This window comes from Thamnophis sirtalis, unplaced genomic scaffold (assembly GCF_051295495.1).
Source record: "Thamnophis sirtalis isolate CommonGarterSnake01/CBP01778 unplaced genomic scaffold, rThaSir2_p1.2 scaffold_1, whole genome shotgun sequence".
Classification (NCBI taxonomy): Eukaryota; Metazoa; Chordata; class Lepidosauria; order Squamata; family Natricidae; genus Thamnophis; species Thamnophis sirtalis.
This window is the reverse complement of record NW_028261381.1, coordinates 34887616-34910937: the sequence shown is the minus strand read 5'-3', so window position 1 is coordinate 34910937 and position 23322 is coordinate 34887616. Positions and strand designations below refer to the sequence as shown.

The 23322-nt window shown below is 36.4% G+C and overlaps 1 protein-coding gene across 1 annotated transcript in view; it reads right to left on the bottom strand.

Annotated features, from left to right (window-relative positions):
- Positions 1-23322, bottom strand: part of NEB (nebulin) — a 221952-nt gene that overhangs the window by 44508 nt on the left and 154122 nt on the right. The window contains exons 138-158 of the mRNA XM_087710553.1: positions 22010-22114; positions 21810-21914; positions 20694-20792; positions 20241-20351; positions 17849-17953; positions 15863-15967; positions 15573-15677; positions 14278-14382; positions 13040-13144; positions 12342-12446; positions 11103-11207; positions 9119-9223; positions 8498-8602; positions 6024-6128; positions 4545-4652; positions 4213-4317; positions 3346-3450; positions 3115-3219; positions 2221-2325; positions 2004-2114; positions 1259-1369 (exon numbers count right to left, since the gene is read on the bottom strand). Of these exons, the coding sequence (XP_087566679.1) occupies positions 1259-1369; positions 2004-2114; positions 2221-2325; positions 3115-3219; positions 3346-3450; positions 4213-4317; positions 4545-4652; positions 6024-6128; positions 8498-8602; positions 9119-9223; positions 11103-11207; positions 12342-12446; positions 13040-13144; positions 14278-14382; positions 15573-15677; positions 15863-15967; positions 17849-17953; positions 20241-20351; positions 20694-20792; positions 21810-21914; positions 22010-22114 (2220 nt within the window). The remainder of the gene's footprint in view (positions 1-1258; positions 1370-2003; positions 2115-2220; positions 2326-3114; positions 3220-3345; positions 3451-4212; positions 4318-4544; positions 4653-6023; positions 6129-8497; positions 8603-9118; positions 9224-11102; positions 11208-12341; positions 12447-13039; positions 13145-14277; positions 14383-15572; positions 15678-15862; positions 15968-17848; positions 17954-20240; positions 20352-20693; positions 20793-21809; positions 21915-22009; positions 22115-23322) is intronic.

Here is a 23322-nt window from a genome sequence, read left to right as displayed (position 1 = left end):
GCTCAGCACAACCTCCCAGAATGTTTAGAAAGCAGAGTTAATAGTACAGTACTGGGAAATTCAGCTCTGGTCCAGGATGTTGTAATGGCCAGTATTTAGGAAGGCTTCTGGGATAGGATAAAGGCCAGAGATAGAACTAACTTTTGAAACATAAACTAGGCTTTTCATTTTCATCTGCAGAATATAATTTCATATATTTATTCTTTAAAATGAAATTATAAAGAAACTCAAAGTAGATTGAAGGAAGCCCCCCACCCCCACCCCACCCACCCACCGGTTTGCATCTATCATGCTTGAAATACACCTAAAATTTAGGGCAGTGTATACTCTAAAAACCATGCCATTCATGCTCAAATCTTTCTTTAAAATGTTAAAACACTTATTTTCAAATTAATTATATGGGGCATTAAGCACTCTGGAATTAAACAAATCTTTCCAGGAATTGAGAAATCAAATTATCGTGATATCCATCAGAATCTTATCATATATGTGTAATAATGAAACCAAGGTAAGCTTTATCCTCCAAAGTGGAACTCATTTTCAGGAGGAGAGGTAAGTATACTGCTACCTCTTCAAGAAGATGGGCAGTTCAGAAATGCAAAAAACAAATAAAGTCATTTTCCTAATAATTAGCATAATTATTATTACTATCACTACACTTACTTTCTATGTTTCTCCTTAGATTTCCTTTCATTTTACCATTTCAGTGGCTAACCGGTAAAGTAGGTTTGTTTCAGTAGTGGGTTTCCATTTTTTTACTACCGGTTCGCTTGTGCGCATGCAGGACATTTCTGACTATGCACATAAGCTTCTGTGCATGCGCAGAAGTGTCTGGGCGCGTGGGCGGATCCTCCTGCCACTGCCATTACTGGTTCACCTGATCAGGGACAAACCCACCTCTGATTTGTTTGTAAAGGAGACTGATAGTGAGGAGTCCCTGGTGCTCTCTGAGTTTAGTTGTTTTCTTGCAGACATTTCATTACCCAAACTAGCACTGATGATGTTACCTAGTTTGGGTAATGAAATGTTTGCAAAAACAACAACAACAACAACAACAACAACAACAACAACCAAGCTTAGAGACCACCAGGGCTATTTTCCTTGCTTGGAGACTATTAGTTTCACATTCATTTATATACGTATCTTGGTTAAATCATGATATCTTAATTCCAAATATTAACAATACACTGAAATGGCTCTGCATCTAACAACAGATCACATATTATTTGTTAAGGAAGAAAGTGCAGAAATAACTTACAATACTCTGTTTCTTTGTCACATCCATGGCGTGCTTCACATCAGGAGGTTCCACCATGACAGAATAATCTGACTTGCCTTTTTGTTTTTGAAATTTCTTTTTATAATTTGTCTGTTTGGGATAGAAAGTTATACTTATTATTCTCCATTGAAAACCTTTTGATGTTTAAAATAAGAAAGACAGATTAAAAACACTGCTATCTGGAAAAAAGGATGTGTGAGTGTATGCTGGTACAATAATAAGTCTTATCTCTTTATTTCTGCTGTCATTTTCCTTTATATTCTCAAACAGTTTGCATTATTGATTGGATTCAAAGGGCAGCCATATTACTGAATTGACATAAAATAATAAAGTCGGTACCATCAATTATACATGCAACACCACATCTGTTCTTAATTCCTAGTCATATTTTCTTCTCGCCCTCATTTCTATCTTCTTTCTAAATTTTCAAAGTACTTAAAATTCTTTTATTGTGTTCATAAGCAAGTTTTTAAATCATGGCAGTTCAAATGAGAGGAACACTTTCCAGATTTTTCAACAATTGTAAGTACACACTCCACAACATGTTAAGCCTTTGTAGATTCTGAATATTTGAACAGTTGAAAGAACTTATGATAAAGAATACCTTTCAGAAAACACTAAGTTATAATTTACAGTGGAAAAATTATAGTTTCACTCACAAACACAGCAAAGGCCAATGACCGACCATCTGTAATGTGGATAAAATGATGCAGAAGTAGCTTACCTCACTAACATTACTGGTGACTTTTTTGACATGAACAGTATCCCGTGTTTCTGGCAATGTTGTGAAAGAACCATGTGGGAGGTGTTTCTTCACATGCTCTTTGTATTTGTTCTGTTTATCAAAAGACAAACAAAATATTTTGGAAATCACTTATCTTTTGGAAGAAGATATTCTGAAGCCAAATAATTGCAAAACAAAAAATGAAAAAGTAAGTTACCTCAGACACAAGAGAGCTAACCATCTTGGCAAGAAGGATCTGGGGAGTGTCTGGAACAGCAAGGATGCTTCCCCGTTCCTTGTTGTGCTTCTCTTTATATTTTAACTGAGAAGTTAAAAAGGGGGGAAACATGTTTTCAAGCAACAATCATCAACAGGATTCCACAAATGAGATTACCAACAGTAAGCATATTGTTTTCTTCTCTTAGCTATTAAAAACCCAGGATAGAGAAATCTTATACTGAAGCTTAAGCAACTCTAAGATGTTTCTGAACTCAAAATGTAACCTTGAACAATTCTTGACCTAATAGAACTTAGGAGAAGGATGTGATGGGACATTAATCTTACAAAATCTTTGTTTAAACATGGTGCAGGCATTCATCTAGACCAGGGTCCCCCAAAGTGGTCAATACTGATCCCCAAGGATTGATGGGAGTATTCAAGTATTCATAAATGGCTGGGGGTCAAAAGGGGATCAGCAAAGTCTGGAGGTCAATAAAAGATGTAAAATCAATTGGGGTCAGTTAATCTTTTGGGGACACTATAGAACTTAATGTTAGTCCTGAAGATAAGGTAGCCTACAGTGAGATAGTATTAACTAGAGTTGGATGGCCAACCAGAGAGAGGATTTCAGCTGTCTCTATTATTATTGTGTCTACAGTTGGAATCAAGACTAAAACTGGTGAAAACAATAATTCAGTTCCTAACCAAGGACCTAAGGATTATTAAAGTAGCATCTAGGAATATAGACAGTTCCTTATTTATAAAACATATTTACAAACCATTATTTGTAAATACTGCAAACACATTTGATTACATTTATGTTTTATTTCTGTTTAGCAAGAATGGTCAAAAGTGATAAAAGTTTCCATAGAAAAGATTTTAAAATACTCACATCACTTGACAAGATTGCATTCTGCAATGCCAACACTGTGTTTTTGTCATCTGTTACAGACAACTTGCATCCTTTGAGGTATTCTCGGTCAAGCTTGTATTCGTACTGCAAAGAAAGAAGGAATAATAGCAACAACAGCAAAAACTGAAAAGTATCTAGTTTATTCTAAATATCAACAAATTGTCTTATTCCATCAGGGAAAAAAGTAAGTTTTCTTTCTCAGTTGCTTACATCACTCTGTTGCAAGGATGTCTTAGCGGCTTGGATAAAGTCAGGTCTATCCATGGTCCAGTGCCAGTGAGCTTTGGTTGCTTCATATTTCTTCTTGTAATCCAGCTATTTAATAAGAAATATAAACATATAATCAAAGTGTTCTTTAGAATTTAAAAAGGTTATTGTAGTTTGCTGAATAGTTAATCCATCAACCAATCAACAGACATGATTAATAAGAATATTAGCCTGGGACAGATGTAAACTCCATAGAAGAGTGATGTGTCTACGTCATGGTGTAATTGGGCAAATCACACATCTATGTCTAAAAGTCATCCAATTTAGCTCCTTATAGATTTAATGAGCCATTTTTATGATGTTACAAAAGATTGATGGAAAAAGATAAAACCAGTTTAGATTTTACCCAAGAATAGAAATACACAGCTTGTCCAGGTGGTCAGTTCTCTTTTTGGGAGGACACAAAAGCTAATTGCCAGGATTCTATTTGTTAAATGATGGCATCTTCATTTATAACTTCTGGGTTGCATAAGATTCTCCAAGAAAGTTGTATCCTGGGAATCTATACTGCCTCCCTTTCTTTATGAGGAATGTAACTCAACAAGATGGTGTGAGCCCATCTTCGTACTTCTGAAAATAGCATGAGGAACATGAATATTTTGACTCTGGATTTTTATTAAAATATGACAAGTGGGTTCTTCAAATGTTCAAGAGAGTGGGAATTGGGAACCCTGCTTTCCTAGTTTCCTTTGGAAGCCTTAGTCACCAATGACAACGTTTAGATGGGAAAGGAAGGAAGGAAGGAAGGAAGGAAGGAAGGAAGGAAGGAAGGAAGGAAGGAAGGAAGGAAGGAAGGAAGGACGAACTTACATTGCTATTCACTTTGTAAGCCTGCTTAGCAGTTTTAATGTGAACTGAATCTGATACCACATTGCAGTGAGATTTGTTCTGCTCATAGAGTTCTTTGTATTTCAGCTGTTGGAAAAACAGAAGATGAATGTTTTACCTACATAAGGAAAGATAGAATCAAAGCTATCCCAAAAGCATTATTCATGTATTTATGCTAGGCTGGTTTGCAGACAACTATTTAAGGTTGACTATATATTTACAACAACATAACCTAAATCCAAAGCATAGAAATAAATAGTCTTACACACGAGGGGCACTTCATTAGAAGGATACAATTGTAAAAAATTACTTACTTCACTTATTCTGTCCATGACCTTCCGTACGTGGAGAATCATGGGAGTATCGTGAATGCTGGTATAGCCCTTTGGTTTGGCTTTCTGGAATTCCAGTTTATAAAGAATCTAACATAAAAGAAAAATAGCACATGTAGTTACTGTATGTCTCTGTGTATATATATATGTATATATATATGTGTGTGTGTGTGTGTATACATACATACATACATACATACATACATACATATACAGACATACAATATATCACATATCACAGAAGTGAGTACATTCCCTCACATTTTGTAAAAATTTAAGTATATCTTGCCAGCAGTTTAGACAATGACTGTATGTTGCATTATTTTGAGGGGACAACACATTTACACTGTTATACAAGCTGTATACTCATTACTTTACATTGTAGCCAAGTGTCATTTCTTCAGTGTTGTCACATGAAAAGATGTGTGTGCATGTTCGTGTACACACACACACACACACACTTCCATTAGAAAGTCACCCCCAAAATGTCCAACCTCTCTTCATTCCCTAGTTATCTCCTCTTGGATATCATGAGTGGCTTGAAAAATGCAACTATCCAGTCCAGTCCAAGCAAAACAAGTGATATGTCCACTACTCTCATCTAGATCTGTCTAAATAAGACATACAAATTTCATTTACTTTATTTGTATGCCGCCCTTTTCCCTGAGGGGACTCAGGGCGGCTCACAATTCAGGGGGAGGGAAGGACAAACAAGTTACAAACATGAAGATTGCATCTACAATCACAACAATATTAAAATTGGCTTGTTTGATCTCCTATATTTGAACTATCAAGCCAATGAAACAATCATTTGCATGCACAGAACATACATAGGTCAGAATGAAGAAAGTGGGTGATAGCATGGTAACTGAACACCCTATACTGTATCTTAGCTATCAGACATGAATGATTGCAGTTGATAGCACTCTCTTAATTATCCAACTTAAAGTCTTCTTGAGGACATCTGTAGAGAAAATTGCCTATATTTTCAGCACACATACATATATATAGGGCAACAAAAACAAAAACATGGAATTGTAATTAGCTTTTGGCATCGGATTTTGCATCATTCAGGTCTGCTACCAGTCAATGAACATTTTATACTTGATGATATAGTTTATCATTTGGTGTGTTTGACAAGTGTATTTGATCTCAAATCTCTTAATTAGGAAGGTTACTGACTAGTCACTATTTCTCAGTCTGAGAAGTTTGTTATGGAAACAAAACTGAGGGGAAGCCAAGAACTCAAGAGACACCAATCTTCTTGAAGATATGTGACCCATATCTTCTCCAGAACACATTAAAAAAACCCAAACCCATCATTGATTTATCTTTAAACTTACCATTTAATTTGAGAATTTTCAGTCAGAGAGCCACTACTGATTCATTTCCTATCTCTCCCAAAATAACAATAATAAAAAAAGTTGCTTGACACCACTTCTTTCAAATCTCAGCACTTACATCACTGATTAGCTTGTTGACTTTGGTAGTCCTCAGATGTTCTGGAGTATCCACAATACTCGTAAATTTGTCCTTCTGCTTTTCATACAGCCTTTTGTACTTGTACTGTAGAAGGAAAAACAAATAACAGCGATATGGAATGGCAGCAACAAAAACACCGCCAATACACCTTTTCAAAAGGGAGCTAGAATTAGCCTGCTGACTATCAACAGCTGCATAGAGGTCAACTGAAACTGTCTATGTGGGGAGTGAAGCCCACACAACGGAAATGTCAGTTAGGTGTCTTTTGGTTATGCTGAATTCAAAGGAAGCCAACGAGATGCAAAAAAAAACCTGCAGAGCACACATTCAAGTCACCTCTCAGCCATGTAACTTGGACTGACTACTGTGAATCATCATCTCTAACCCTCCCACCACCTTGATATGGGAATGGATATGAGATAATCCCATATATCCTTCCTGGGACAGGATGTGAACATGATAAATAAAAGGAGTAAATTAGCAGCTTTTCACCCAAGCAGATGAAAACATGGGCTGCGCTTGGAAGGATCTCTTACAATGAATAACCAGTGTAAGTAAGTTGCATCTTTTAGAACGTAAATTTAAGAATTTGTTAAATATTGATTTATTTATTTTATAGTGTTTCCTTTCTGTTGCAATCCACTCAGACTCTGGGCTGTATATAAGAGTATGAATGAATTCAGGACCACTGAACCCACAAAAATTAGGAGTTGTTGGCCAATATTACAACTGTATATTAAGTAAAAAAAAATACTGGAATTGAACTTCCTAAATTATTTTTTGTTTTTATTTTGAAACATCAGATTAATTGCAAATCCAAACAATACTTCATAATTATAGCAGAAGGGAAAATACTGAAACTATTAATTGTACAGATATTTTTAAAATATCTATAAATATATTACTTATTTTGAGCAGTAGACATAAATATTATTATAGGGGAACCTCAGGGAACCTTCTATTTAGTTATACGTAGAATACCAGGACCTCTTAAAATGGTATAAAGACAAGAGTGAAAACATAACCATTTTTGTTTATGCATTATAATGAAAACAACAACAACAAATGCATGCCCAAAGACACAAATTCATGCACAAAGAATTGCGCGTATACAAAACAATGACAGCATATACTAAGAGATTGCTGACGTATCAATGCCATAAATAAAGCATGTGTGTAGACTAGATGCAGGGAGACTGAATTTAATTCTAAGATTAGTTAACATTCCAAATCTAAAACTATTTACGTGTAAAGAAAACAATCTATCAATTTTAGGGCAAGTAAATAATAAAGTTTGGCATCATAATATTCCTTGATTCCTGTAAATCAATTAAGATTATTGTAGCATAATCTAGATTTAGATAAAATGAATATTTTGTTCACAAATATCAATGCTGCTTTACTTCCAAACATGATTTGTTTGTGAATTCAAGGTTTGGAGTTTAAATGGGAGCAGAAAGATTTAATTTTCAGGTAGCTGCACATGATAGAAAAGATTAAAAATGACTGATATCTCCTTTTAGAATTGGGCTTATAGAAAGCTGAAGGCCTGAATTATGAAACCCTAAATATGAATGTCCAAGCTCTTGGATGCAGCTATGCCAGTTTGAACTTGTTTAGAGAATGAAGGGGATGTTTGTATTAGAACAGGTAAACAATGACTATCATGTGCAAAATGGAGAATCTATGTTGGCCAGATGTTCCCTTCCCAAATTTTAACAAAAACTGAGAAGGCTTTCCAAATAAAGAACAATAATTTCTGTGACTAGTCTCTCCCCCAAAAGAAGAATAAATATTGTAGCTGGTACAATGCAAGTTATCCTGATGAAGGTAAAAATCAGGAGACTGAAATAAATTGCATCTATTTGTATTTGCAGGGAACAAATGATCTAAAATAGCATTTTATATAGCCAATAGGGGGATATGGTTGCTAGCCAGATGTCTATCATGATGATAGGCATGGAAAATGAGACCTAAAAGATACTTGATATTTCTTCCTACTCATACCTGTATGTGTCACAGACAGATGTAGTTTTGACCTATGTGTAGAAAGAGAGACCCATAGTAGTTTCCTCCCATTCATTGTCTTTGCTCTGATATGTAGCAAATAATGTCAACATTCAAAATCAACTCCACTCTTTTAACGAAGTTTTTATGTTTATTGGACAAAGCCTTCTTCAGTCAATTCACTGTATTCTGTGGTGTGCATTGTACAGAGGTTTAATGTCTATTAAAGGCTATTATATATGCAGAGACTATTATATATGCAGATTTTTAATTACATCCTTCAACATTCACTACTGTCACATCAGCACTATCAATCCACTATAACTGCTGCTACTGCTACTACTGCTACCATTACTACATCAGCTGCTGCTGCTGCTGCTGCTGCTGCTACTACTATTACTACTACTACTACTACTACTACTACTACTACTACTACAAAACATTACCTGACTCCACTGATATGTGTTGTACAATGCTGTCAGCATATCTGGTCGCAGAATTTCATTGCACCCCCGTTGTAGGAACAACTTGGCACTAGACTTATATTTATTCTGTTCATGCAAACAGCAACGAAGCACAAAAAAGAAAAGACTCATGAAGACAACAAAAAGAGCTCTAGATCCCAGATAGTGAGATTTAGGCCTTTGAACTACTCATGTGTTCTCAAAAATCACACCAATGAATGGTATGTGCTGTAGGCAGCATCATAAATAATGTTATAACTGAATAACTGAACAGCGGAAACCAAAAGAGCTATCCCCGCACCCAGGGCTGCCCTTTTAATAAGAAGAACATTCTTATTGAAATGTAGTAGAGAAGTCATCCTCATCCATTGGGACATAATTTATGAGAACACAGAATATGGACAGGCTCACTCAAAAAGCTACTGAGCAATTTTGGGTGGCGAAGTACAGATAGTTTTCAGTACATGAAAGACATAACATTTTGAATATCCCGAATCACACCTGTTATAGCGGACTAGCGACACTTCAGACATGTAAAAATGGACATCCACAAATGATAGCAGCCACATTTTGGATGTCTTGACCAACTTTGGCCAACAGTACCTGACTGCTTAACTCTCCTCCCCATTTGGCCAGCAAGGTTTTAGGATCATCCACCACCAAGGAATACTTATCCTTCTTCTTCTCATACTCTGATTTGTACAATTTCTGCTCAAAGCAGCATCATGAAGTAATACATGGAGAGGCATAAATGTTAACAGTGATGTGTCAACTATGCAAAACTTTTTTTAGTTATACATATATTTAAAACACAACATAATCTTATAAATTTAAACAGAACAGTGCTACGCTGCTCTAATCAGAAAGCAGCCTGAATAATGGATTATGTTAAATGTCAATGTCAATGTTAAAGATACAGAATTAAAACTTCAGAGTCGGCAGCATGTCTTCCAATTCAAATTAATCAAAATACTAAATTCAACTGCATTATGACTAATGCAGTTAGTGTATAAATGCTTGTTATATAGGTCCAAACTAATAATCTGGACTTAAACCATTAAGGACACATAGCAAAATATAGAACATATTCAACTGACAGCAGAATTTGGCATACTACAGCACCAATTAATTTTGCTGGCCTGTATCAGATTGACTTGAAATATACTTACTTCATAGCTGCAAATGTTGGAAAATTAACTTGATTTATATATCAAGCAAAAGAAAAATTATGTATTCAGCAGAAATAAAGTGACCCTAAAACATAGATGCATCTTGGAAACAAGGTGAATTCTCATTTTCTCTGTGTTAAACAATTATTATTATTATTATTATAGGAGTTTATAAAATCATTTTCTATTCCTTATATGCGTAAAATTTTTCTGATTGATTCAAACATTATTTTATATCAAATATGAGAATATCTAGCTTGTGGTTGGATATTCACATCTTCCAAGTTGACTTCTTAGGGAGATCCTACTACTGTTCCCAAATTTCTTAACTTTCTTCCTTCCTTCCACACGTCCAATTCTCTTTAAGTTGCATCTTAATATAAACTAGTTAGTTTTTTATGGTTGGATTTACTTTTATAAAACAAAATAGGGCACTATCACAAAGAAACCTCAAGCTCTTTTCATACCAAATCTCATATGTCCAGGATTTCTTTAAAGAAAATTCATTGTGTGTTTTTCATGCACCTTCTTAACCTTATTTCTATGCATGTGACGCCAATCAAGGAATCTTGAAGATATTATTTCATCTAAGCTCTCTAGATATTGCTATTTATTCCTACTTGTTTTTAGAACACTAGTCCCTTTCACAAAATCGTTAGTCAACTTCTAATCCAGTCAAATCTCTTTATGGGTGATTGTAGCAGTGTACACTTATCTTACCCTAACCGGACTCCCTCCCGCCACAAATCACCTTCTTAAAGTACCTTTAAGAAGGCTTTGTAGCATCTTTCCTTTGTCCAGGCAATTAACTGTTGGTACGATTTGGGTATTGCTGCCAACCAGTGCTTAAGATGTGCATTCTATGCTGCTAGATATTGGGAGCAAGGTCTGAAATGAAGATACTTGCTTGTTTAGCTATCCTTTTCTCCAACTACCTTGAAGAACTGGGTAGGTAAAATGTATTAATTCTCTGAACCTCTATATCTCTATGAGATGAAAGTCTGACTGGAGATTGGAATTTATTTGGGGCATGAGTAGGTTAGTTTTGAGCTATATTTAACCTTCTGAGGATTAACAATAGAAATAGCACTTAGATTTATATATCACTTCATAGAGCTTGTCAACCCTTTCTAAATAGTTTACAGAGTCATCATATTGTCCCCAACAATCTGGGTCCTTATTTTACTCACTCCAGAAGGATGGAAGACTGAATCAACCTTGTGCCACAACCACTCTTAGTTAACTTATAAATTAGTTAATTCATTCAGGTTTGTTTGTTTTTTAAGTTTCTCAGCCAACTAATCTTCCTGACCTAGTTAAGCACATTGAGAGTACAAAAGAATTTAATGTGCTGAGGAAGATTTAGTGAAATTGTTGTGGGCAATTCCTATATTACAAGAGTCTTTTAATCTACTTACCGCATCCATCAACCGAGTAGCATGTTTAAAATGTCTGTTAATTGGTGTGTCCACAACATGATTGAACTTGGATTTTGTCTTTTCATTTATTTCCTTGTACTTATACTATTGAAAACAAATAGACAACAGTTATAAGGATACAATTAAAAGAATCAAAAGCCAGTATCAAACACTGATCAAATATAAATGTGTGAAACACTGCAGTCTTTTCACAATTACTAATGAAAATGAGACATCAGTAAATCATTCCTTGAATGTTTTCAGCCTGGGACACTTGTTAGTCTGCTGCATCCCAAAACAGAACTGTGTGATATTTTTACTTACTTATTTACCAGATTTATAGATTCCCTGATTCCACCATGATTTGGGTGGCTCACAGAAAATTATTATTTCTTTATTAGATTGATATCCCATCCTTCCTCCAGAGAGTCAAGGTATTGACTTTGCTGTCTTTCCTCCAATTTTCTCCCACAACAAAAATCTTGTGAGATAAGTTGGGCTGATTGTGTCTACCCCAAAGTCACCAAATGAGCCTCTGTGATTGAGGATGGATTTGAACATAGGTCTTCCAAGTCACAGTCCAACGTTTTAACTATTATACTATGTAAAACGCAACCCATTTATTTCAAGTAGTCCTTGACTTACAACCATTCATTAAGCGACCATTCAAAGTTACGATGGCACTGAAAAATATGACTTGCAACCAGTCCTTGCACCTATGACTGTTGCAGCATTTCCATGGTCTCATGATCACAATTTCGGTTCTTGACAACCAGCTTGTATTTACAACAGTTGCAGCATCACAAGCACATGTGATAGCCATTTGCGCTTTCTCAGCTGGCTTCACACTAACAAAGTAAATGGGGGAGACTAGAATCACTGAACAATTCCAATGATTTATCTAACAACCATGGCAAAAAGGGCTGTAGAATCGAGTGCAAGTCACTTAGCAAGTATCTTGTGTAGCAACAGAAATCCTGATCCCAATTGTGGTTGTAACTCGTGGATTACCTGACCCAGTATTGTAGAAACTGGTAAAATTTTATGTTGCTAAAAAAAAATCCATTAGGCAAACCTGTGCCAGTTTACTAGGAAGAAAATTATTAAATTGATTTCTAAATAATGTATCAAAGATCTTTCCCCTTGTGTATGCAGAATCCTGCCGCTATCAAACTAAATCAGATCTTCCTTATGAAACAACCTATCGCAACTTTAAACAGGAACAAATAATGCACGTACTGGACTATAGAGAGCTTTATTCTTTCCTGCGAGGACAAAATCAGGAGTATCCCATGCGTAGCATCCAATGCCTTTGAGCCATGTTAAATCTTCCTTATATTTAACCTGCAAAAACAAAGTAGTAAGAGAAAACTTAACTATAAGAAGTAATTTCAAAACTCTAATTTAACCAGACAGTTAAATTGTTCAACTCTGTTTAGCAGATTTTAGGTAAAAGAAGTATATTTTTTCATTTGGCATGTAAACTGAATCTATGCCAAAGTCCTCTTGGCAACTCTTTGAACGAGAACTGAAAACCTAAAATAACCTCCGATGAAAAGTCCTTTAAATATTTACATCTGCTCAATTCTGGCAGAGTAGAGCCCGAGTCTGTTCTTCTCCATTCAATTCCACCTATCATATAAACCATTAATTAAAAAAATTTATTCCTTTGCTTTTAACTACACTTTATCATGGACCTTAGAAGTTTTGACAGATTTTAAATTCTGAGACCATAAACAAAATGCAGTCGAAAGTCTACTGGTAATCTTGCAGGTGGCATTATGACTGCTAAGCTCTCCAGCGTATGAGCAAAAATAGAAAATCATCCACTTTTGAATTGCATCATAAATTAACCACCCTAGATTTTCTCATGCCTATTGCTCTGGAAGGCTTATTTATGTGCAAGATGCCAGTGATCAAAATAAATTAATACTCACAGTACTAACTGCATCGGTGACTGCACGATGGTGGTAGTGTTCTGGCCGGTCTGGAATAGATCTCCAAAATCCTAATTCACTCATGTACTTTTCTTTATATTTCACCTTTAAAAAAAAGAATTTGCAAACAATGAATAAATAATATTAAATTAACAAAAAACACAATGCACTCTCAGAATGTATATATGTTTTTTCACAAGAAAGCCCCACTAAATGCAATGGTACCTGCTCCCTAATAAATCGATTTCCAATCGCAGCAGATTATTAGGAGAACATATCCACAAAACTGAGCTGCTTTATGCAGGCAATCTAGATTAAGAAAAATATGCACTGGACGGAAGTACCAGGAGGGGGCACAAATCACTTCTGTTGCTTGAAATTTCTTTCTTTCAGCAAAACTAAACTAGAAGTGGGGTGGACAAATGAAGCATTGTGGAATACCAAATCCATACCCCAACCAGACTGGTGAGGATGTCCGTAATGCCATCACAAAATTAAGACAATTAAAATAAGCAGTGCTAAGTAACTTCCAATACAGTTGTTGTTACTCAGTCACTAAGTTGTACTTGACTCTTCGTGACCCCATGGACCATAGCCTGCCAGGTTCCCCTGTCCTCCATTGTTCCCAGAGTTTGCCCAAATCCATGTTCATTTCACTAATGGCACTAACTCATCCTCATTCACCTTTTGCCTTCAATATTACCCAACATCAGAGTCTTCTCATTTGGTGGCCAAAGTATTTAGACTTCAGTTTCAGTCTCTGCCTTTCCAAAGAACAGGAAGGATTGATTTTCTTTAGGATGGACTGATTTCATATCATTGATTTCAAGGGACTCTCAAGAGTCTTCTCTAGCACCACAATTTCAGAGCACCAATTGTTTGGCGCTCAGCCTTCCTTATGGTCCAACTCTCCAAGCCATATATTACTACTTGGAAAACCATGGCTTTGGCAATATGGATCTTTGTTGGCAAGGTGATGTTACTGCTTTTTAAGATCTTATCTACGCTCTGATGCAGTATTCTAAATCTAATGGAAGCTCCCCAAACCCCAATTTGATGTAATGATCCCTAATGACAATTACATTTGCCTGTGGCTGGGTGGGTGGGTGGGAGGGATGGGGGACAATTGGACCCTTTTAAAGACAAAGCCCTGTAAAATGGAGGTTTTACAGTTAAATGGAGATTGAGAATGTTTTATAGTCGGGCAGAATTGCAAGTTTAAGAAGCCATATACTTACTTTGCTGATATCATCAGTGACTTTGCGGTGATAGACAATATCTAAGGCATCCTTTACAGTGTGGTATTTACCCTTTGCTCGCTCAAATGTTTCTTTGTAGCGCAGCTGGTTTAAAAAATAAAAGAAGATATTTGTTTGAAATGCATTTCTATGTCATTAATGAGATAGTCTTGAATTATATCTTCTAATGTGGGATGAATCAGACATTATCTTCACTTGTTTAGCTTTTGCAGTGACAAAAATAGGCACAAATCCCAACCTGAACACAATATTATCCAATTATATTCTGACAGCTTAATTTTCCGTATATTTAATGTAGTTTTAACTGCAAATGCAAATCTTTCTTTCCTTCCAATTTACACAATACTTTTGTTTACTTCATTCTTTTTTTTTAGATGAAGGGATAGATAGAAAGAAAGAAAGAAAGAAAGAAAGAAAGATAGATAGATAGATAGATAGATAGATAGATAGATAGATAGATAGATATCCAATTATAAACCAAATGTACATTCTAAATAATCCTGGTTTTCTGCAACAATTCACTTTCATCCCTATTCAGGTACCATATTTTTCAGTGCATAAGGCACAACTCCCCCACCCCACCCCAAAAAAGAGGGTGAAAATCTGGGTGCGTCTTATACACTGAATACAGCATTTTTGGCCTTCTGACACCTCCCCCCCCTTGCGCATTCTGTTTTTCGCAAAAACTCCCCCACCCCACCCCAAAAAAGAGGGTGAAAATCTGGGTGCGTCTTATACACTGAATACAGCATTTTTGGCCTTCTGACACCTCCCCCCCCTTGCGCATTCTGTTTTTCGCAAAAATGGATGCACAGAGAGTTTGAGACACCTGCAAAGTGCTCCTGGGGGCTGGGAAGGGCAAAAACGAGTGAAAACGGGTCCATTTTTCACAAAGACGGGGGTGTTCTTGCCTTCCCTAGTCCCCAGGAGCATTCTGCAGGCCTTCCAAACTCTCTGCACACCCTGTTTTTTTGCAAAAAAACAGGGTGTGTAGAGGGTTTGGGAGGTCTGCAGAGTGCTCCTGGGGGCAGGGGACGGCAAAACCTTTTTAAAAAAATTTACCTCTTCAAAATCTTGGTGCATCTTATACTCCGGTGCATCTTATAGTTTGAAAAATATGGTAATTATTATTTCATCTGCTAAATAATTTTTGTATTCATTTAACATTTCATCACGAACAGCCACATATTAAGAATTGATTATCTCCAATTAAATATTTATAGCATGAAAGCATGTATTATCTAAAAATGTATCTCTTTTTGTCACACACTTACATCACTGGCATTCAGATAAGCCTTCTTAGCTCTGATGAGGATTGGTGTATCTGGGACTGTTACATATTTATCCTTTAGTTTGTCATAGAGTGATCTGTATTTTTTCTAAAGAAACAGAAATGAGAGGGGAGGAAAAGTATGATTAATATTGAGACTTGTGTTCTATAGAGGCTAAAGTATAAAAGTGGGACCTTGAGTATCGCAGTGAGCACGACCTGAAGAGTTGCTTTTTAGGAGAACCAGATGTTTATCCGTCTCTCCAAGACAACCCAAAGGGTTGCAACTTTTACCTCACTGGCAAAGTCCTTCACATGCTTAGCAAGTTTTAAGGCAGGTGTCTGGTCTCCAGCATGGTGATGTGGTCTTTCCTTGGTGGCGAGTTCAACATACAAGTACTGTAGAAGAATATAAAGTTGTCACAGATCAGAGAGGTTTCATGTACATCTAAAAACCTAGACTTCTTCTTCCATTGAATTTTGCATACTTGTATCCTTGGTCTTTTTGCTCTTAAGTGTCAGTTCATGCTTACCTACAGGCATTTTTAAATCAGGGATCTCTGAAGATCAGAGCTACTGCTTTTTGTAGGAAGAAATGTGCTTTACAACCAAGCAAAAACCCTTCAAATAATGGCTGGGATATTTCTCATGATAAATATTTGTGCTGTATTATATACTGTATATACACTCATAATAATTAATTAAACGTATAAGGCCCTCCAGGCAGTGTACAGAAAATACCAATAAAATATGAGTAGAAATCCCAAACATCCTGAAGAAAAAATGCATGTATATATGTACACACATATTTATACAGAGGGAACTGCAATGAACTAAATCAATTAATAAAATCAATCATTACTCCAGTTGGATTATTGCCTGGTAGAGTTTTCTACGACAAGCTTCTAACAAGAAATACTAGCCAAATGCGTCAAAAAATGATCCATGTCCAGCACAGTCAAAGTATAGTAATAAGAAAAGTTAAATTGCAAAACAACTTGCGCTCATATCAACTCAGCTCTGGTTACCAAAATTTAGCACAGTATCCAACTTTAAGATTTATTTATTTTTTTCAATTTCTTTCAAATAATCAAAGGAGGTAAAAGACAAATGCCTTCTAGTTGGATGTTTGTGGCTTTAAATCGGTGATGAATTAATAACTATATTATTAAAACAGTACAGCTATGGTGCGATTAGAACAATAGCCATATATAGCCTAGTAGTTCAGAATGTGAGAAAAGTATACAAGATGGAGGAGGAGGAGGGGGGGAGGAGGAGGAGGAGGAGGAGGAGGAGGAGGAGGAGGAGGAGGAGAAAGATGGTGATAAAAGGAGGAAGAGGAGGAAAAGGAAAAGGAGGAGGAAAAGGAGGAAATATTGGGCATAAGCTTTTGCAAAGGAAAGAATGTAACAATAGAAGACAGATCAGAACTGAGTTGGAATTAAAACAAAGAGAATTCTTGGAGGTGGAAAAGACCTGAAGATTCCACTAAGCTGACTCAATAATTACATGCACAGGAAACCATTTGTTACTGTAATTTGCACAATTACAAAGCACATAACAATGGCAGGAGAAGAGCTCTTAATATATCCTTTCCGATGAGCTGAGTAGGTCAGAGTTACTTGGCAGAAATTCCAACAGCACAGATTTACAAAAGGAAAATTGCCTGCATGTTCCTGGCTAAGTGGGGGGGGGGGGGAGGAAATGTCTTATTACTTGGAAAAACACCTCAGAGTTATATGTGTGCTTGACAGAGTTTCCATTAAATTACATTGGAGGTTTATGAGACTACACTACTTTCTTTTATTGTCATGATTTAAGTTGGCAGAGGAAAAACTCTTAAATCTATGCTATTAATATGAAGAGAGTTAATCATTGTGCAATGCTATTTTCATGCTTTTAATTTTTTTATTTTTTTCTTTAGCTTCTTTTTTAAAAAAATAATTACAAATAGTGATATTATCAATATTATGCATAGAGTTTAATTAAGACTACTATGTATTTCTTAAGTTGCCATAATAAACAATTCTGTACCTTTAATTAATTAAGGAAACAATTAATTTCAAAATTGTAAATATCTTGCTTATTTGCCATATTTTTTTTCTTCTATGAATTTTTCTTTTTCTTTTATGCAGTTATTTATCCTCTTCCTTTAAATGTTTTAATAAACAATCAAAAATATGAAGGGAGATGGCACAATGTTTCTCAACACTACAAAATTAAATGTAATTAGAAAATGTTGCACACTTCTTTCATACCAGCAGCTACACATGTACATACCTGGCTCTGCAGTTTTTGTCCCCTTTTGGCTCTATTGATATCTGGTGTATCAAGGATTGATGTGTACTTAGTCTTTTGCTCTTTACCTGCAGCTCTGTATACAATCTGGAAAGGATTATATGAATATGATACTGTGAGACAACCCCAAACATATAATCATGCCCATCTTTAAAGAAAAACAAAGTAACCCCTTAAAGTAGTTGATTTGGAGTAAAGGTGGAACATTTAACTTATCATTGAAAATCCTTTTTTCCTAGAATGAAGCGTTGCTCAATATTTCTGTCTAAAGTTATCAAAATAATTTTCACCTTCATTTTGGGGCAGGATATTATTGGAAATGTCTTGCACTAACCTCACTTGTGCCATTGACTACAATAGAAAGAAGATCCTTTAGCCCAAAGATATTGTGCAGCACTTACTTGCAAACAGTATGGAATAGTAGCTGATTTCCTTCATCCTTGAACTTGACTTATAAGAATTAACTTCAAAGCAAATGACCTAAGATTCCTTGACTTTTGCAAGCATGTGTCTATTATAACCAATTGTTGGCTTTAATTTGGACAAAACTAAATTGATTCATTTATAAGATCATAATTTCCCAATAATAACTATCAAAGCCTATGATGGAAAAGGAGGGGAGGCCCAAGGAGATGATGGCCTGATTGTCTATGCTATTTGTCATTGAGCATGAGTTTGCTCTTCTAGTAGACTCTTGGTTATTTTCCCTTCAGTAAGCTCGTGGTTTCCCCTGCCCCTACAGTTGCCAAAGTCATAGATTCCTCATAGAACCAATACTTAATCTGATGCAGGGGTGGGTTCTGGGTGGCTTTACTGCCGGTTTGCTCTTGTGTGAGCACATGTGCAGTTCAATTAAAATTGTTTTGTGCATGCGCAGAACTAAAAAATAAGATGGCGGCGGTGACCGGGGAATTGGTTTGGAGGGTGTGATAGGCCTGGGTCGCTGCGGTTCCAGCAACCCAGGCCACCATACCACTATCGATTCAGCCAAACCGGGCCGAACCAGTAGGAACCCACCTGTGATCTAATGGGTTTGTTTCTGCTCTTGTCCTTATTCCCCTAGTCTTCTATTTTTTACCTGCTATGAAAAGTATTCAACTTTGTTGGCACTTCTTCTCAGCCTAAACTACAATGTATGCGGTTTGTTATGCTGAAAGCACGATTGCATACAGATTCCCCTGATTACATATAATGTATCAGGGGTGTCAAACTGACGGCCTGCAGGCCGGATGCGTCATGTGCAAGCCACACCCACTCCAGCTCCGCAATGGCAAAAAAAGTCACAATGCATCACATGACGTCACATGATACGATCACGTTTGACACACTTGACACATATCTACCCAAAAAAGGTGCAGAATTTTCTGCACTTTACAAAATTAGCAAGTAGTCCTACCATTAATTCTATTTCACATTTGTATTAGTATCAATAGAATCTTGTCTCTTGACTGTATTTTTCATTGGCAGTTGTCTGCCACAGTGAATGTCCAATCTTCTTCTTCAGTTGGTTCCTTAAAAAACAACTATTCTGTTAGGGGTGAGCTTTCCTTTTGAATTTAAAGGGCTTTTCATTGTGGGAAAACTAACAAATTGTCTACATTTTTTTATTATTATTTAGTGTATGGCAAATACATGGACTTATACCATGTTTTCCCCAAAATAAGACAGGGTCTTATTTTCTTTTGACCCCCCCCCCCGAAATAAGCACTTGGCCTTATTTTCGGGGAGGTCTTATTATTTTTGAGGTATCGGAGGCGGCAAGTGGTCACCTCATGTCTGCTGCTCTGTTGCAATATTTCTGGGGAGGGCTTATTTTTGGGGAGGGGTAATTTTGGGGGGGGGTATTTTAGTGCATACGCTCAAAAGTCTGATTGGGTTTATTATCCAGGGAGATCTTATTTTCAGGGAAACAGGGTAGTAGTTCAAATGTTAATGTTCAGTCCACCCAGCCATTCAAGAATAGGGTGCTCTATGTTGAAAAAAATCAGACATTGGACCAGTGTAAGCTTTTGATGGACATTCAAACACAGTGTGGTAGATATTTTGCCAAGGAGCACAAGACCCCACTTAAACAATAACTCCTGCCAGACACCATGTTGGGTACGGATCCTGTTCAGAGTTGACCAATGCTGACAAGGAAGGTCAAAACCTGGCACTCTTTGTGTGGGGTCGTCTATGTAATTGCCTGTGTCTGGGCGTTCAGCAGCCCATTTGGCTTTCCACTGTGTGTTGACATCAAAGTTGTTAGACAGCTGCTGAGCATGTGCCAGAGAGGGCTTCCTGGATTGAAGTCTGCCAATAACTGCCAGTTATGTCTGGTGAGATAGGCAGCAAATAAATTTGATAGATACAAAAATACATACATTGAACTCACCTCACTAAGATGGGTCTTTAGCTCCTGGTCTTTTCTATAAACAGGAGTGTCCAGAACCACAGAGTATTTGTCTCTAACTTTCTTTGCAGCATCAGTGTACACATAATGAGACTGGAAAGGAAAACAGATTTCAAACATTAGCCCCACAAAATTAAGTAAGAAAGTGAAGATTAAAAGAAAGCTAAGATAGGAAGATTCCCGAGCTTCAATGGAATGTCAGTACAGTTTCATGTTGTCTTTTGTTTAAAATATATTAATATTATGGGTTTATTTGTAAGCCATTTATTATGGAAATTGAAGTGGCATATATGCTTGATTAATTAATTAATTGATCTTATACTGATCTTATATGCCACTTTAAAAATATTAAATCTTGCCTTATACTGAGTCTTATCTTTTAACTAAAATCAAAAAATAATCTAGTATTCATGGTTCTGGGGGGAAATGACATACCCACAGTTTGCGTAAATGCCGTGCACGGACCATATCCGGAGTATCATACAGGAAGCAGCCCAGACCTTTGAGCCATTGCAGATCACTTTTGTATTTAATCTGTCAAATAAAGACATTGATTGAATATATAGTTTTTCCATATCATAATATATATTTCACATAAATCAATCATCTGAACTGGTCTGGAATGCTGGGAAATCACAAAGCCATTCTATTGGAACATTTGTATAATGCAGGAGTGGAAAAACTATAATTTTGCACATGTTATTTGATTCCATTCTGAACAACCCCAACCAGATAGCCAAGACTGATGTGTATTGTAGTCCAAAATCTTGAAATCCACAGGTTTCCATAGGAGTATCCAAAGCAGCTGTAGTTGATACAATGAACTAACCCTGTTCATTCTTCTTTCTTTCTTTCTTTCTTTCTTTCTTTCTTTCTTTCTTTCTTTCTTTCTTTCTTTCTTTCTTTCTTTCTTTCTTTCTTTCTTTCTTTGTATTTTTTTTCTGGATGCCCACTCACTCCCAATGACTCTGGGTAGCTTACAAAAATAAAAAGCCCCAATATATAAATAATAAAAACAATACTGCCCAGACCTCTTGGAGACAACAAACAAGCCATTTGATGGACTCCATTCCACTCTGGGTTCCCTAGGCCCATTGACAAAATCAGATCTTCAGGAGCTTGGAAAAGAGTGTCAAAGTGGGGACCAATCTAATCTCTGCAGGGATGATGTTCCAAGGGGAGGGAGCCACCACAGAGAAGGCCCTTCTTCTGGGTTCCACCAGCTGCACCTCCTTAGGAGAGGGAACCCATAATATTCCCTGCCTCCCTGCTCTGCTGGGTCAGGTAGATGTTACCAGGAAAATATGGTTCTTTAGATAAACTGGTTCTATGCCATGTAGGGCTTTAAAAGTGACAATTAGTATCTTGAATTGCACCCTGAAGCAGATATATGTTCTCTTTACTGGCTCTAATGCATTTTGATAAATTCTTTTTAGGAAGACAAACCATAAAGACAAAAAAAGTATTATCATAGACCCTAATATTTGTTGCAACCCATCTATATGTATTCGCAATAATTTATTCTAAAATTTTAAAACAAGTCTTGCTTACATCACTTGTAATTTCTCCAACATAACGGTTGTGTACAGTTTGTGGAGTAAACGGTAAGGAAATCAAGTGTCCTTGCATCTTGAAGAAATCAGTCTTGTAGATAAGCTAAAATAAAGAGAGAAGAAGAATAAGTTTCTCCGCTCCCAGCAAAATCAAACACAACACAAATTGTGCATTTAATATAAATAAAATATGCCTACATCACTGAAAGCTTCTTGGTTCATTTTCACTTGGCGAATGTGTGGAGTATCAGGTGTAGTATGAATCTTATCTTTATTTTTATGATACACCTCCCGATACATTCTCTGTAAGAAAAGAAAAAGGATGAAATAAAAAATTAAAATTAAAACTTAATCTATTTTGCACAGTATTTCCTTAAAAAACACTTATTCTGATCATTTGGATAGATAGAACCAACCCATGAATGCTAAATAATAAACACATGAATTAGCTATACCACTTAAATTAACACAGGCAGTCCTTGACTTACAACAGTTCATTTAGTGACTGTTCAAAGTTACAATGGCACTAAAAAAAGTAACTTATGATTGTTTTTCACACTTATAACTGTTGCAACATCTCCATGATCATGTGATCAAAATTCAGGTGCTTGGTGTATTTATAATGGTTGCAGTGTCCCAGGGTCATGTAATCACCTTTTGTGATCTTCTTATAAGCAAAACCAATGGGGAAGCAAGATTCACTTAACAACCATGTTACTAATTTAACAACTGTGGCAAGAAAGGTTGTAAAATCGAGTACAATTCACTTAACAAATGTTCCGCATAGAAATTTTGAGCTCAATTGTGGTCGTAAGTCAAGGACAATCTGTATTAAGAGTAATAGAATACACATGAAGCTCCATGCTCAAAAGAATTGCTTTACAGCGAGCAACAAAAGCAGTTTATCATTCTTGGGAGAAGGAGGAGCCAACGTTGTAATGTCACAATGTGTGGTCTCGATACTCCGAGACCACCATTGACACTTTTGCTGCTGGATGGTCCATTGAGACCTAAACCATCCTGTAGAGATGGTGATCAGGAAGACGAAGCCTTGCTGGTCTCAGGGACATTGCAAAGTCCCTGATCAACCCAAGGGAAGTGCTTTAAGCCGGGGGTAAACAGGCAGCCCCTAGGCTGATGAAGTCGGGACGGCTCCGGAAGGAAGGAAGTGAAAAGAGAAAGTGAGTCCATCTGGTGAGGTATTTTTTCTATTTTGCGAAAGACTGCCCAAAGGAAAAAAAAATTTTTTAAAGCCAAATTAGATCCTCAAGTAAAAGAATTGAGCGGCGAAATTAACCCTAATTGGATTGCTTTAGAAAGCTTTTTTTTTCTTTGTAACTATTCTTTGTGGATTGAGGTGCTCGCAACGTTTCTTAATTCTCCTCTTAAAGTGAACGGATTGATTTTTTTCCTCTGCTGCTTTTTGTTGCTTTATTCCTTGACTTCTGGATTAAAACCTTCATTCTTATTTTAACTATTCTTCCTATTACGTGTTAGTAAAAGAAATCTAA